Here is a 14,051-nt window from a genome sequence, read left to right on the forward strand (position 1 = left end):
ATCCCCCGAGCCGAGGGAGCCGCTGAGCACACCTGGAACACCGCAGCGGGGGCAGGCAGCAGCCCAGACACAGCCGAGGGCCCCCACAGCCCCGTTCTCGGCCCCAGCCCTGGTCCCAGCCCTCTTTCCCTCCGGACACAGGCAGACTGGTCCGGGCGGGCGGCGCCAGGCCGGGGCCGCCCCGCTGCTCGGGAGCGGGGCTGGGAGGCTGGGCCCGGCGGCATCTGGCCAGAGCCATTGTCTGCTGGCCCGGCACCAAAGCCTGGCCTGGGGGCGTTGTGGGGTGGTTCCCTCCTTCCACTGCAGCAGGGGTGCAGCGACATCAGCAATGGGATTTTGCTGTCCCTGCATCGGGATGCAAAGGCAGCGGGGGGTTGGGGGGCAAGCCGGCGACAGCTCCCGGAGCTCTGAAATGACGAGGGTTTCGGCTTTTCCTTCTAAATGCCGACATTTGAGTAACGTTATCAGCGAGATGATATTGCTCAACCAGGAGAGCGTCACGCAGGGACGTGGAGCACAGCCACCGCCCGGCTCCAGCCAAGCACAGCCCTCCGCCGCCGGGAGGCGGCCGGCGGCTGCCCCTGCCCTGGTCCCGGTCCCTGCCTCTGTCCTGGTCTCAGCTCCCGGTCCGGCCCGCCCCGGACACGCAGCAGACCCGGGACGATGGCCCGGGAGCCAGGGGCAGTGGCCGCCGGGGCAGGAACCGAGGAGACTGGGGCGATGCTCGGCTCCGAGCCGAGCTGAAAGCTGTGCTTGTGTCTCAGAGCGTGTCTGTGTGCGTGCGTGTGAGTGTGCGTGTGTGTGTGTGAGTGTGTGTGTGTGTGTGTGTGTAGCTTTGTGTGCGTGTACGCGTGTGCGCGGGGAGCAGGAGGGCTGGGCGAAGAAGGGAGGGGGAGGAAGCAAGGGGGGAAAGAAGAAAAGAGAGAGAGAAAAACGCGGAAAGCGGCAAAAATGACATCACCTCATTTGCATAGGCGCGGGGATAAAACCGCCCCGCCAGCGAGCGCCCTTTATACTGGCGTGCGGAGCGGCGGCAGCAGCGAGCGGCGGGACTGAGCATCACCGCGCGGCGACACCGGTGGGTCCCGCCGCACCCCCAGCCACCCCCCCGGGTCCCTCGGCACAGGCAGCATGAACCCGGCACCCCTGCCGGGGGGGGACTGCGGGCAGGGCAGGGCGTGGGGGCTTTTGTCCGGGGGGGTGGGAGGGAGGCGAGGAGGAAGGAGGGGGGCTATTGTCCGCGTGGGGGTATTGTCTAAGGGCGCGCTGCTGCAGGGCTGTGGCGTGCTAGGCGCAAGGCGGCTTTGTTGCCGTCACGGGGCTATATTTTAAATTACTTTTCCTTTAGCGAGTTAAAAACGCGGTCAGCGCCGGGGCGTCCCCTCTATTGTACTCCGCAGCACGCAGATAGTGGGACCTGCCCCCGGTGGAGGCTGGCGGCGAACCGCAACGCTTGGGATGCTGGATTATGCAGAGGCTTCCCAAAAATTAGTATTATTTTTTAAATATGTCGGGGGTGAAGCCTTTAACTTGCAGCGAGCTTGAGCGTGCTTCTCCCGCGGGTCCCCGCGTTGGGTGCGGCGGGCGCGGCCCCGCGGGGGCGCCGGGCAGCCCTGGCCGGGGGTAACGGGCTCTTCCCCTCCGTGCGCAGAGACACCTGCCAACATGTCCGACAAACCAGACATGGCTGAGATCGAGAAATTTGACAAGTCCAAATTGAAGAAGACAGAGACGCAAGAGAAAAATCCACTGCCTTCAAAAGAAAGTGAGTGAGGGCAGGCGGCAGGGAGGAGCAGGCGCGGAGGGAGGGAGTCAGGCAGGGAAGGAGGGAGACGGGCAGGGAGGGAGGGAGGAAAGGATGAAGGGGGGGAGGCGGGAGGAGACAAAGAGGGGCGGCAGGCGGGAGCCGGGGTGCGGCGGGTGGAGGCAGGATTCACGGCTACGTCTGTCCTAGACAGCAAAAACCTGAACCCACCGCCTAGCAGTGCTTAATTTACAATTATCTACACCCTGTTTTGATCTGTAGCTAAAAATATACATTTATTTTAGCAGTTTATAGCAATTGTCATGTGAATGCATATCAGGTTCTCGATTTTCATTTTGTTTTCTCCTTTTCTGTTTTTCCCCCCCTTTTAGCAATTGAACAGGAGAAGCAAGCGGGTGAATCGTAATGAAATCTGCCCTTCCAAATTATGCACTGTACATTCCACAAGCATTGCCTTCTTATTTTACTTCTTTTAGCTGTTTAACTTTGTAAGATGCAAAGAGGTTGGATAAAGTTTAAAATGACTGTACTGCCCCTTTCACATCAAAAGAATAGAGAGAACTACTGACACTGAATGAAGGCGCTGCCTTTCCCTCTGCCTGTCTGGCTTTGGTCCTGGTGGCATGAAAGAGCTTGCATGTTGATGATGAAAGAAGAACTTGGGTGGGACTACAGTAAACTAGAGTAACACACGAATAAATGCAAAGCTGTATCAAGGTCCTGCGAGCTGTAAAATGCAGTTAATCGAGTGCCATTTTTTTTTTTTTTGTTCAAATGATTTTAATTATTGGAATGCACAATTTTTTTAATATGCAAATAAAATGTTTTAAAACCTGGATGGTATTTATGTCCTCTATTTGGAGAACTATATCAATGGATAAGAAGCATAAGAGCCTGAGACACAGGATACTATAACACCTTTGGAGATGCCTCAAACATCAGTCACCATTCTCATTTTTTCAATATGAGTGCTCACCAATACATAAACTTGTGATCCTCGAAGCTAGTTTTTAGACAAATTTCACTAAAAAATTGCATATCTTATAATTTTTCACCATGTGAGTATATTCCTTTAAGTATTTCTTGTAAGTAGAGATTGATAAAGGCAAAAAAATCGGGCAGCGTTTATTGCTTTGCCCCACCCATAGCATAGCTCTTTTATTGAGAACCATTCTGTACTGTTGCAGAGGTTCAGCCTCAGTTGTATAAACCCCTAATTAGTTTGTTTAATAATTAAGGCTTGTTATTTTGATACAGTATTTAAAGGAAGCTGTAACTTGAATTTTAAGTCCAAGGTTGAACATAAGCTTTTGCATTTCATAAAGAATTTGGTGGTTGGTGATAAATTATTTTATTTCCCATGGAAACAAAAATAATTTTGCTACTATGTTGCTCATGTTTTGAACAACATCTTGTAACAGTCTCCTTGATCCTAAGAACTGGTTTCAAAGTTTATAGAGCTACAGTGTTCTTAAAAATTCAAATTGGACCATTTGGGGACAAAAAAATTTGTGGTAACTTATAAAATAAAGAGCATAATAAATCTGGCATGCAAATAGCCGCACGCCATTGCTGGTTTACGACAAGTCTTTCGGGCCTGGGATGGTTTTTTGGTTATTTTTCTTCAAATGACTGCGGGTAAAACCTGTGATCCAGGGAGATCAGTAGGAGTTGTCTTTAGTAGTCATGAATTTCATCAAAATGGAGTGAGTAATGATCATTCTGGGAAACAAAAATGCTGTCAGATAACCTGTAGGAGGGTGGTGAGCATGCTTCTGCAGTGCCTTACTTTTATCATATGGATTTGAGGCTGCATTAATTTCAGCCAGTTCCTATAAAACAAAATTAGTCCCTCTGGGGAAGCTTGAGTTTTGCTGAGGCTGCTGATTTGGTGGGGTCACGTAGACTTGGGGTTTCATCCTATCACTGCTTCCTAAAAGCATCTGACTGCAACAATAAGCTGTCCTTGGTTTTGCACCACTGAGGGCAATGGGGCTCCTCTCCTTGGAGATTTGGTGGATGTCTGTGCTTCTGGAGAAGATGGGAGCCAGAGGGGTGCCACATGCTTGTGGGCACAGTCCCCAGCCCCCCAGCAGGGGAAAACTTGCAGAATTGAATGTTTGATAAGAATCTCGGTTCAAGCTGGAGATTTTTTGATGCAGTCCATGGGAAAATTTGGGAAGTCCTGGTGTCATATAAGGAGCTTCACAGTAATTTGGGGTGATGAGTTCAGGAAGGAAATGAACCATTTCTTGTGCTTGTTTAAACTTTGATTTTATTCCGCATGTATAATGGGAAAGATGGGAAAGTTATGAGCTGAGTTTCTGAAAAATCAATTAATCAACTTCCAGCTACTGATCCTAATCAGGTAGCATGGGATGAGACATGACTTGGTGCAGAAGTGTACAGTATGAGCTGCACGTGCGCAGAGGAATAGAGGCAAGCGCTTGGGAAAAACACAGCAAGGTTTTTGAGGGAGGCAAAGCATGAGGTATACACAGCTCCGTGTAAGTCAATGAAAGTGCATGCTGTAATACAGCATAGTTCAGCAAAAATGTAATGAGTAATGAGGCCTGTGACTTCAGAACTGCACATCAAAAGTGATCAGTGCTGGTCAAAGGGTACCACCAACTGCAGCTCGGGGTGGTGAAGCTCAGATCTGTTTTCAGGAGATAAGGCACAAAGCCACTACTACTGTTTCTGCCATCAAGGACTGAACAAAATTACAAAACCAACTCTGAAGAAACTCTTCCAGGTCAAATTCAGGGATTACTGACTGGGGTCAATCATCCCCTGCTTTGCTCCTTGTTCAGCTCTTTTCATACAATCAAATAAAAATGTGGCAGGTCTTTGCCATGCTTTGCATAGGCAGTACTGAGGTGGTCATATCTGACACCTATTTCATGGCAATGCAATTGATGATGTGAAACATCAAGGCTTGGAATCGATTGTAATACTCAGGACTGTGTTGGGTGTTGTTAATAAAATCAGTCTCTTCAGCAGTCAGTCTACAAATTTTCATCATCCACAAATTAACTAGAAGAATAAAAAAACAACAGCCCAAAACCTGGTTATGAAAAAGGGTCATTAGAAAGAGAAACATATGGGTTTTGATCTCACACTCAGTGCAGGCACAGTCTGCCAGCCCTATGAGACTTATGGTGTCTGATGTTGCTGCCTCCCCACCCCCAGCCGAGAGGCAGCTCTGCTGAGGTGATGTGGTGAGAAGCTCTGCCCTCCAGTACTGAAGCAAATTCTTCCTTTCTCAGTATTTCTCAGAAGATTTTCTCTCCCTTTCATGCACCTCCCCAGATATCATTAACTATACATATATTGGACAGAAAGCATATGCTAACCGTATCCAAAATAGATCATTGTGGTAATAATTACAGAAATGTGGAGACTTCAGTGTAAGCATTTTGGTCTTCTAGGCTATTTTTGTGCAATGTTGAATGTGTGATAAAGCACCACTTCCCCTGGTAACCCTTTACTTCCCTAGAAACAGTGTAGAAATGAGCAGTTCCTATTGTGTATTGTGATCATATATGGCTGCCACATACATCTGCTGCACAGCAGAATTTTATTAATGAGGAACCCTACTCCAAGCATCATATAAAACACAATGAGCACATGATACAGTGTTCAGTGCAATAGTTCCACGGGGCTGATACTAAAATGGGTGCGAAGAAATAAAAAATGCAGCTCTTGCTTATTTGTTGATATACAGTAAGATGACTATGCAAAGCAACCCATGTCAGGCTTGTCCCTCTGTGAGATCCTCTGATGCGCCAGCTTTGTGCATTTTCAATTCAAACAGGCAAGGCAATCAAATTCTATAAAAACAGGCTATTTTGTTAATTCAGAGGAAAGGAATTGCAGACAACATTTATTCATTATTGTATGCTGTCTGGCAGTTTCATTTGCCAGTGTCCCTATGATATAGTGATTTAAAAAAAACCAAAAATCACTCTGTGCTTTACCATACACCTGTTTCAAAATTCTGTGGCTTAATGACAGGAGTCTGTTTTTCTCTCTGTTTTCAGCTAAAGTTAATGACCTGAATTCCAATATTGCTTTTACTAGGTTTTAAAAATATCAGAACCCTCTCTGACTTCCTCTTCTTCCTGTTTAGAAAGGAAAAAAAAAAAAATTAAACATGGTGGGTTCCCAGAGATGCTTAATTTGCCTCTGGGTTAATGAGCTTTTAGCATATTGGGAGCAGAGCAAAGATAATTTTTTCTCCTGTTTCTACAGTCATGAGGATTACAACATCGCTTTTTCTCCTTGTAATCAAAAACTGGAGTTCTCAGGAGATTTTTCAGTCTCATGGAGCTTGTCCTTTATGAAAACTGTCAGGCACAACAAGATTCATGCAATGTTATGAGAATTGGCAACTTGGAGGTTCTGCAACCACTTCTCCCTCACAGTAAGTGGATACTGATGGCTAAGCAAGGTCAAATATAGCCCTATAGCCTTAGTTTCAGGCCATAATAATATGCAAAGAATGGCATAGTGAGATGACTAAATATGGGATTTTTGTTTTATTTCCAATTCCTGTGACCTCAGGTTTTCTGATAGCTCTAGATTTATTTTTTGCCTAACACAGATTTTCCTTTCAGCAATATTTTGGAATTGAGTGAGTGGATTTACTCCAACTTAAAAACATTTCCAGCATTTGAATAGTCCCCAAATATTCACCATGTTTCCCATCAAAACATTGTTAAAAAAAACCAAAAATCATCATTATATTGACCAAAGACTTCTCAGTGATGAAGAAAATTTTCCCCACTATTGTAATTCTCATAATTTTATCTTTGGTATGTGGTCATGGGCTTGAAATTTGGGCCTGGAAAAAATCTCATGTGATTTTTAGACACTGCAGATTCCATGAACAGACACTTGCAGTGCTCTTTGTTTGCATGTTATTGTCAAATATTCAGTACACGTACTACACTTAGAGATATGTTTGAAAATGGAAAGAAAATCCCCAAAAATCAAAACAACTTCCCTCAACAAACACCAAACCAAGAAGAGGAATGCATTTGTGTGTTCTATAATACCTGCCATGAGCAATTTAGTTATTCCTAGTATCTTCTAGTGGTGTGAAACTACTGCAGTAACGTTCTAGTCTCTAAAACAAGTCAAATCGCTGAAATCTACTCTACAGACCAAAAGTATGAAATTCAGATTCTCAGATGGTTCAAATCTTACCTAATATATTTTGCACATTTCCATAGATACTGCTTTATGCTTTATTTTTTATAATGGTGCTTCCTTTCCATCTGACGTATAACTATATATAATATGGTTTATATTAGTCAGGTATAGCATTTTAAATGTTTTGAAATTGATAAATACTTCTTCAACCATCACTTGAACTTTTTGAATTTAAAGCCTTCTGGTCAGCTGGTTTTTGATATAAGATAATGTAGAGAATTGTGGAGCCACATAATAATCAGAAAAAATAATTTGCTGGATTAATTTTTCATGCATCTTAGTTTCCCTCACCTGCTCTATACCATGTGGTCTGTACAAGAAAATTGAGCCAACAGAGGGATATTCTTCATCCTTCTACCTAAACTGGACACTGCCTCTGAGAAATGCCACTGACCCCCTGTGCAGTGTGAATAAAATAGTCCATTCTTTGCACTGCACATTATTCTTGATGTTTAATGTGAGAACCAGTAGTGGCAAAAAAGAGGCCATTGCAGAGTGACATCCTCAGACAGAAAAGTGGACATGACCCCAGGCATTCACGCTGCCAAAGTGGAAACCATCTTCAGCAGGCTGAGCAGCCTCCAGGCTCACAGCAGGTTTACTCACACCATTTTGGGTTCTTGTGAAGGGGGACCTGTTGGCAGGTCACCCACAGTGTCACCCTGGGGAGTGCATTGCTGGCAGTGTCACAGGGTGGGCCCCAGGGGCAGCCCCAGAGCACTCCCCAGGGCAGCAGAGACTTTTTTATTCCAACATTTCAATTCAGTTTTCCCCTCACTTCAGTCACAAAGTTTCAGCCACACAGAGCAGTAACACAAAATGCTTGAGCCCTACTTGTACTAGGCTGGAATGCAGACCAGCCATAACCTTTTGGTCCTGGCCCAGTGATGGCTTTGCACCCAAAGAACAGGGCAAACAGCTCAAATCCATTACTTAAAGAAATTGGTTACTAGATTAAGGATACTGCAACCTGCATGAAGGCTTTGGCTGATGGGGACCTGATGCCTACCTCTTCAATCTTGTCCTTACATTACACCAAAGGCTGGAAGGTCCCATGAAAAGTCATCATGGAGGGCATAAAAAAATTACTTTCATGAGAAAGCAATAAAAGATGAATCAGCTTTATACAAAAATTTCTATTCCCTAGCAATAGCAAACAAAACAAGAAATTGAGTTGATGAAGGCATCAATGATTTTGCTCCCACAGTATTGTTTCAAAATGAATTAGGAATAAGAAATCTCCTAGCAGCTGAGCTATACCCCATGACTCTGACATGTTGGGGCAGGACAGATGGATCCCAGACAATCTCATCTCAATAGCTCGTAACTACAAAAGCAGCTGATGCTTGGATCACACAGAGAACATTGCTCCTGGGAAGAACTTCACGTTTCTTTAATTTTTTTAAATTATTTTTTTAGCAACTTTAATTACCACTCTGAGAGACACAGAAAAATCTGCTGCCTGCTTTACTTGTGGTAGCTGACTTGCCAGCATTAAGTGGAGGGGGGAAGGGGAAGCCCTGAAAATTAATGAGGCTAAAAATGACACCACTTCTCAGCATGAGGAGTTAGAATGATGCCAAGAGTAATAGAGGTGAAATTCTGGGAGATATGCATCCCTTTACAGGGGTCCATAGACTGTACATATTCATACATGTCTGCTTCCCTGGTGCTGTGCTTGTAAAGTCATCCCTGATGCATGTGGGAGGTGTGGGTTACACTGAGAAATGCCAAAGCCGCTCTTGAAGTCCTTGCTGCATTTTAAAGGTTAAAACTGGGAACAGACTGGCATACTCCTAAAGGTCTTTAAATGGAAGAGCTGTTAAATCACATGCACTGCAGCACGAGTAGAGCTGTCTCTTCTATATCATTCTCAGCTGGAATTTGTGAGCTGATAGGCACAGAGCTTGTTTTTAGCAAAGGCAATGCTGTGACATCTACAGTTTGCTCTTTCCAAGATCATGAAAAAACCAGCAAGTAGTGTTTTGAGACCAGGAATGGTTTCACACAGTTTTTAATTTGGTTGCCTAAAAGACTTCTAAATGCACATTTAGGGTTAACAGTAATGGAGCAGTTGAATGCTCACACCTTCCAGTGAAATTTCCCTCCTTGCTGAAGTCCCTATGAAACGCCAAGGTGCTGAGCAGGTGTGGTTGCCTTCCTTTCAGTGAATTTTCTAGACATGAAGCTGTTTTTCATTTGAGTGTCTAATTAAGGGTAAAAACATCGTTTTAGTCCCATGCAACTCTCCCCAGTTTATGATATTACTTGTATGGGGCCTCCTGGCCTGGACTCTGTTGCAATGAGCACTTCTCAGAAGGAATGGGAGTATCCCCCCCTCTTTGCACAACATATGAAGTGCAATCACATATCTCAAGGCTTTCTCTTCTCACTGTCTCCTTTCACATATTCTAATTTTTCATGGAACCCTGCCCTAAATTTGTCCTCCTCCATCTAGATAAGCACCCTAATAATACCACCATTATGTGCCCAAGAAGTCTGGTCTTCTTGGTCCTCACTTATCAAACCCAAGCTGTGGGTGTAACACCCCATCAGCAACTGCTCCCTGCTTCAGATCATGTGTCTGACTCCACTATATGGTCTAATAGTCTGTCAGATTGCTTGGTGTCTCCAAATTGCTCACTCCCAGCAGGAGACTTCTGCCAACTTTTTGACAGTGGAACTCTTATCAAGTATCTTTTGCCTGAGATGGCTGTGCCTTTAAAATTTTGCCAGCAAAAGCTTCACTCTTTCCTTTCCCATCTATATGGAGTGACCAAAACTGGTCCTCACGGGTGATCCAGCAGAGGAAACAGCTGCATGCCAGCAAACTGGAAAGGTTAGGTGCTGCGTAGGCTGCCTGTCAGGAAGAAAAAGCTCCTCTCTAACCTTTATACAATCCTTCCTCTTGTTTGTCTCGGCTTCAAAACAATAAATTTTAGAGGGTTGTAATGAGCTTGTTTATTTCTAGGGCTAAATTCCTGGACTTATCCTTTTTTGCACTGCTAGCCAGCAGTGGGGAGGTTAAAAATGCAGTCAGTTACCAGTGGCAACATACCAGTGTTGTAAATCCAGCCCACACATCTTCAGATCTTCTGACATTTGAAACATCTAGGTCTTTTCTGTTAGCTGTGCCAGTGTAATTATGTCTTGGTATAGCTTTTTTTTTACATGTCATCCTGCAGGAGTGCTCACATAAGTATATTTGAAGGATATAAATGGAAGGGGAAAGAAAGAAGGAGGCTGAAGTTACAAAGAAAGAAAGGAAGCCATTGCAAATAGTTCACTGGGGTGTTTGAAAAAAAAAATCACATATTAATAGTTGCAATTCAATAGCAGATTACTGATTCCTTTAAATTATTTGAGATTATTGCCTGTGAGCTGCAGGACAGGCTGTGCCAGTAAAATCAATTACATTTCATATCAGTACCGTATGCTTATCTTGCACAGCAGGGATGTGGAGGTGCTGTACATCCTTCTAGTCAGCAGTGCTGAAGCTAAACAGGCTGTATGTAGTGGAACTGGCATATATGCTAAGGCAAACCTGTGAAATCTCCATGTGAAGACCAGTGAGTCATTGCTGCTTCTCTTTGGAGTCAGCAGGGAGAGGAGACAGCTTTGCTCTTGGTCAGGATTCAGCTTGATGCAAAACTGGCCTGAATGAATGTGAGAACCTTTTGTTTATAGTGCACACACACACAGAGAAACAAATGAAATTCCAAGGGGAGTGTGTTTCCAAATGCTGAGAGAAAAAGGCTTAACTGTTCGTTCAAGACCTTCCTTAGAGAAGCAGCCCTGATCACTGTTTTACTCAGCAGCCAAGACCACTGCTGTTTCTGCAGGATTTTGTGAGAGTCCACCCCAGTGCAGGTGACAAAATGGAGCCTCAGGTGATGGGAAGGGCAGCCATGACTTCAGCTGATTATGTCCAGGACAGGAGCAAGTCTCAGCAAGAGCCTGGCCCTTGGCAACTTTCTTCAGTGCAGTGCTTTAGAAGAGGGCAGGGGGAGAGGGTCATTCTCTCATGCCCAGCTCTGGTAAGTGATCTTGAAAAGTTTGCTATTTTTGTTACTTGCTGCTGGCCCAGAGACAGCAAGGATGGCTCTACCCAGAGCACTGGTTCTCCTGGAACAGAACATCTCACTCATCATCCTTCACACAGAACAGTATTCAAATATGCATGTGGAATTAAAGGCAGATAGGAAACTGGAGCACCATGCAGTAGTTAGCATGTTTTAAAATTCCTTTTAATTGATATTTTACAGAAGTAATATAGCTTAGATCATTGCTGTATTATGGGCACCTTAATCACAGGTGTCTTCAGGCATGGTATCTTTCTAAAATGTTATTGTTCTTAAAAGAAAAGGGGCCACCAGAGAGAACAAATACAAGCTTATGATGATGAAGCAATCACTAGCAGTTTACACCCTTGTCCACTCCTGTGTGGAGGAATTTTATGGGATGGGCATGCTCCAGGCTGAGAAAGGGTGGCAGTAACCAGCAGGACGAATCACAGGAGTAAACACCACACCAATGAACAAAGATTTGGCAGTTGTTCTCTGTGCAGATAAATCAATGAATTTTGTGATCAAGGCCTGTGCTATGGTCTTTGCCAATGTGAATTATTTATAGCACCATGTTGAATTTCAGCCATACATTCTAAATTCTTTCAACAGATGTAATGAAGTCTGAGAAATTATCCTTTATGATATGAATATATGTTGGTGGGCCCTCATAAATTGCTTCTTCCATAGATGCAGTGTATAGATTTTTAATCTGGTAATGGACTGTTTGCTAACTACAGCCACTATTTTTGCATTTGACAGTAGTGAGGCCATTATTACAAATCCAGCACAATTTATCCACAGTTTATAGCTTGCCTAGAAGGGGCATATCACACACAGACTTTCCTTCCTAACACACAAAACAGGATTTCCAGCAAGGTAGTCAAACATACTTTTGCCCTTCTGAACATTCAAACATTACAGCACTCAATAATGCACTCAATATCTGCAGTGAAAGTTTGCAGAATCCCATTTATTAGTGTACACTTGAAAAAGTATATGTATATATAGACAAAAACTGTCTCTTAATTTGCATATAACATTCTTGGTGGTATTTTAAGAGTTACTATGTATTTGACCAAGCTGACAAATATTTTTTATGTTAAAATATGCTTTAGTTCTATCTCAACAAACAAGGAGATATGCAGCTAGCTACTTCAGACATCTCTGTTGACATTAAAAGGGACCTTGTCTGCTAGTTTTGGTCTTTCAAGTTGTACAAAAGTTAGATCACCAAACCAGCCTAATAGAGCACTCTTTTTTTTTGCAGGTTCAATTTCAAATACTCAGCTGGACTGAGAGCATGGATGGCTCTGCAAATTGAGCTTGGAGGAACCGTTAATTTATATGTCTTTTGCACATCATTTACTGCCTGAAATTACTAGATTTGGTTAGGAAAACAAAGGTGCCTACACAGACACTTTTCTACAAGCAGAAGCAAAAGAATGTTCCTTTGGTGGGAATAACCACCACCCGCACTCCTCATCTCCATCCCTGTCTCTCAAGATTGAGGAAACTGGTCCTTGTACAAGAGCAGTCCTTTTTTCTTCCTCGTCCCTCAGCAACCCAAAACACACCCATCAAAATAAGGAGGCAGCCTGAGGCTGCACTATCATTGCTTAGAGAAGTATTTAATTCATATTTCAGTGTTTGTCTGGAGCTAGACAAAATCAGGAACTCAACAGACACGTAAGATGCCACCTTCTATTTTCTCTAGGTCCTACTATGATCCTTCTTAGCTTTTCAGACAATTCAATCATACATGCATTATCCCTTAATGACAATTTTTTTAAAAACCCCACACTTTTAACTCAGTCAGTAGCTAAATTGACAAGAATATGCATACTTTCAGAAAGCAGGTATGACTAGATGAGGATTAAATGAAAATTAAATGAAATGGTTTCATTATGATATTTTTAATTCCTTTCTCAGTTGTGGCCAGTGATTCTGTTTCACAGTAGGAAGTCATATTTCAGCAACAAATTCACAGGACTGGAAATTAATAACTGCCCTTTTTCAGTGCTATCTTAAAAGCCTCTAATTTCACCTGTGTTTTCTCACCCTCTGGGTTTTCTAGTTAGTTTACCTTAATGGTAAACATTCAGTCTTTTTAGTGCAATAGTGGAGCTTGTACCATACAAATGCACACCTTTCTTACGCAGTATTATTCAGTATTAGAATTATTTTCTATATAATTTCCACAGGTGCAAAAAATAACTGGAATTTCCATCATTTTGAAGATAAAATTTGGGACAGGGCAGTGCCTTGTTTCCTCTTTACAAAAGTGCAATTTATGGATATTATCTGGTTGATTGTGACTTTGGAGTTCATGGTCAAAGTACAGAAGCTTAGCCCACTTTAGGGAAAGCAGTCTTAGTCAACACATTATAAAATATGTTTCTTACAAATCCCCCGTGAAATGGACCAAATATCAAGGTCTGTAACTGTCATTAACATCTTGTTGTCTTGATTTTCTTCCAGTAACTTAAAAGAACATTGAAATGTGTGAATGGCTGATCTCCCATACAAAAGGATCTAACTGATAGTTTTATTTGGCTTTTCCCCCTAGATCCCGTGCAATTGTTTTAGCAGGGGTATTTCATGTGTTGAGTGAGTTCTGTATTTAGGACCACATATATGTAATCTACACAGAGTATTAAAAGTTCTGAGTATGGAATATTTAGTTATGTGAAGCATTTAGAGTGTAATATATAGCCTTATATACTCAATGTAACATTTGCCTAGCCATACTGCCTTTATGAATATAGTTTTTCCTCCTGTTTTGTCTTTCTCCTTGAGTTTATTCCCTTACGCTTCCTGATTTACAGAGTTTCACACTCTGCTCCTTTGTGTTAATTTGTAAGGGCAGACTCCAGTGCTGAAGTGAAGGATCCCAGAGCACCCACGCAAACAGACTGAGGGAAGGGACTGTAGTGCATATCTTGTAATTAGGAAATGTGCTCAGAGTGTTAACAGCATCAACAACTGGTATTTCTTAAAAAAAA

The 14,051-nt window shown here is 43.3% G+C and overlaps 1 protein-coding gene across 1 annotated transcript; it reads left to right on the forward strand.

Annotated features, from left to right (window-relative positions):
- Positions 1-931: 931 nt before the first annotated feature.
- On the forward strand, positions 932-2,601 carry TMSB4X (thymosin beta 4 X-linked). The gene is made up of 3 exons (XM_059839772.1): positions 932-1,078; positions 1,652-1,765; positions 2,137-2,601. Exons 2-3 carry the CDS (start codon positions 1,666-1,668, stop codon positions 2,169-2,171), a joined length of 135 nt encoding a protein of 44 aa, XP_059695755.1. The 5' UTR covers positions 932-1,078; positions 1,652-1,665; the 3' UTR covers positions 2,172-2,601.
- The last annotated feature ends 11,450 nt before the right edge of the window (positions 2,602-14,051 follow it).

Source organism: Haemorhous mexicanus, chromosome 2 (assembly GCF_027477595.1).
Source record: "Haemorhous mexicanus isolate bHaeMex1 chromosome 2, bHaeMex1.pri, whole genome shotgun sequence".
NCBI lineage: Eukaryota > Metazoa > Chordata > Aves > Passeriformes > Fringillidae > Haemorhous > Haemorhous mexicanus.

What these genes read in the sequence shown, in the direction of transcription:
- TMSB4X (XM_059839772.1), top strand. Translation starts at nt 1,666, where the DNA reads ATGTCCGACAAACCAGACATGGCTGAGATCGAGAAATTTGACAAGTCC. An exon ending in TCCACTGCCTTCAAAAGAAA is followed by an intron (nt 1,766 to 2,136) that starts GTGAGTGAGGGC and finishes CCCCCCTTTTAG; the next exon opens with CAATTGAACAGGAGAAGCAA.